This window comes from Aplysia californica, unplaced genomic scaffold (assembly GCF_000002075.1).
Source record: "Aplysia californica isolate F4 #8 unplaced genomic scaffold, AplCal3.0 scaffold00031, whole genome shotgun sequence".
NCBI lineage: Eukaryota > Metazoa > Mollusca > Gastropoda > Aplysiida > Aplysiidae > Aplysia > Aplysia californica.
In genome coordinates this window covers 1,931,162-1,933,264 of record NW_004797301.1, presented here as the reverse complement: position 1 = coordinate 1,933,264, position 2,103 = coordinate 1,931,162, and the positions used below count along the sequence as shown (strand labels likewise).

The 2,103-nt window shown below is 42.0% G+C and overlaps 1 protein-coding gene across 1 annotated transcript in view; it reads right to left on the bottom strand.

Moving 5' to 3' along the window:
* Window positions 1-1,309, bottom strand: part of LOC101862093 (WSC domain-containing protein 2) — a gene marked incomplete in the record, with an annotated part of 11,037 nt that extends 9,728 nt beyond the window's left edge. The window contains 2 exon segments of the mRNA XM_035973807.1: window positions 133-429; window positions 1,008-1,309. Of these exon segments, the coding sequence (XP_035829700.1) occupies window positions 133-429; window positions 1,008-1,149 (439 nt within the window).
* Window positions 1,310-2,103: the final 794 nt, after the last annotated feature.

The window sequence follows — 2,103 nt, the reverse complement described above, 5'->3', positions numbered from 1 at the left end:
GACACACACACACACACACACACACACACACACACACACATACACAGACGCTGAGACAGAAAGGGTAAACAGAAGTAAAAAAAACAGAGACACACTTTTACCAAAATCATCCCCTCAAAAATTGTGACGTACATTTCAGGAAGTTCTCCCGTGATGCAAGACCTCGGTGGTCTCCGCTGTACACTCGGTTGAACTCGGCCAAGATGGCGGCTCTCGGACTGCGCATGAGTAGAACAACCTTGTCATAACGACTTCTCGTGACCTCGTCAGAGTCGTGAGTTTTTACGAGAATTGCAGATCGGTTCCTCACTCCCTCCCCAAGAAACCCTGACTCGTGCAAGTCATAGTCGAAATACTCGCTGCCCGTATAGAATCCTGGAAAAAAAAAGATTATTAACATTTTACTCTTCATCTGACATACTTTTAGTCATCAGAAATATTGATAAAGAGCAATTAACAAGAGACGGGTGCAATTCTGGGACATTTGTATAGATATGAAAGGGTCTTGAACGTCTGGCTCTTCCTGGTTAAATTGAAAGTAAAGCAGGCAGTGGTAGACTTACAGCAACTTACTTAGGTTATACAGATGGGTGGTAGTGGAAATATAAGAAAGACATCACTTTATTGTCTCCTTCAATTGAGACTGCATCTTTGATTTTCAGAGCTACGTCCTCTGTTTTAGCTCGCCTTTCCCAGTGAAATCCTATATTAACGAGAAACAGTTTTTGGCCTTTTTCTCAAAAACGACCCTCGTGTGACTTTGGTACGTTATTGAAATAACCTCTTCAATTGAAGGTAAACCGGGCAGTGGTAGACTTACAGCCACTTACTTAGGCTAAAAAGATGGGTGGTAGTGGAAAGATAAAGATGACATCGCTTTTTTGAGAGATTCAAGCCAAGGAATGAAGGGCAAACCACGATCGCAGATATCTAATGATCAAATCTTTTTTAAATGTAGATGTTTTTACGTCCCCGTCGACACACTTTAGACTAAGTCTGTCACTCACCAGTAGACAGGTGCACGAGATGACGTAGCCAGGTATTACCAGATCCTGGGAAACTCGCCAACGCCACCAGAGGGCTCGCCTTGTCACGGGGTACGAACCGCACTGCTCCACACGCCAGCTCAGATCTGAGATAAAACGTCATCACAAATATTATATTTGATATCAATATTATACATTCATTGGGGTATATTTGTTATAGGGCGTGGATTTAGAGAATGCTGTGGAGCGTGGATAGGCGCTATATAAATGCAATTTTTCTTCTTCTTCTTCTTCTTCTTCTTCTTCTTCTTCTTCTTCTTCTTCTTCTTTTTCTTCTTCTTCTTCAAATTGCAGAATTTTATAGTTACGTTATTAGAATTCGCCTTGGCATCAATTTCGACGAATATGTTTTTCCAGCGTCTCATAAATTGTTTTGAGCGGAGACGTTAAGTTGTCTGCTTGTTTCCTCTTTATGCATTCCAGGGATTCCTCATAACAGATAAATATTTCACTATTTGAGAGGAAAAAATGGGAGGGGAGAGAGAGAGAGAGAGAGAGAGAGAGAGAGAGAGAGAGAGAGAGAGAGAGAGAGAGAGGCCAGACTGAACAAAACTTGGATAGAATGATGGGAAGGTGGAGAATAATAAAAGGGGAAAGGGGTAGGTCTCTTACTAAAATTTTAAAAAAAACTTGAGGAATTGCAGTCGATCCTGCTCTTAACAGCCACCTGCTCAAGACAATCACCTGCACAAACGACCACATACCGACTTCTCCTCTTGGGCGAGAAACGAAAGATTGAGATGTCTAGTTAGTGATATAATATAATAGTGTGGACTTCATACAATTTGACAGTCAGTACAATTGGAACAATATTACTTCGTCCTTTCTATAACAAAACATTCGATAGGGGTAGATGAACTTTGACTTTCTTAAGAACTGAATGTGTTGGAAGGGGGTGGGGGTGGGGGGGTAGTTTTGTGCTGGACCCACCCGAGACTTAATCAGCAGTCAGTGTGAAAGTGAAAAGTCCCAGGGTTGACATACGAGGATACTATTTACCCCTCCTTCGGTCAGTCTCTCTCTCTCTCTTTGTCTCTCTCTCTCTCTCTCTCTCTCT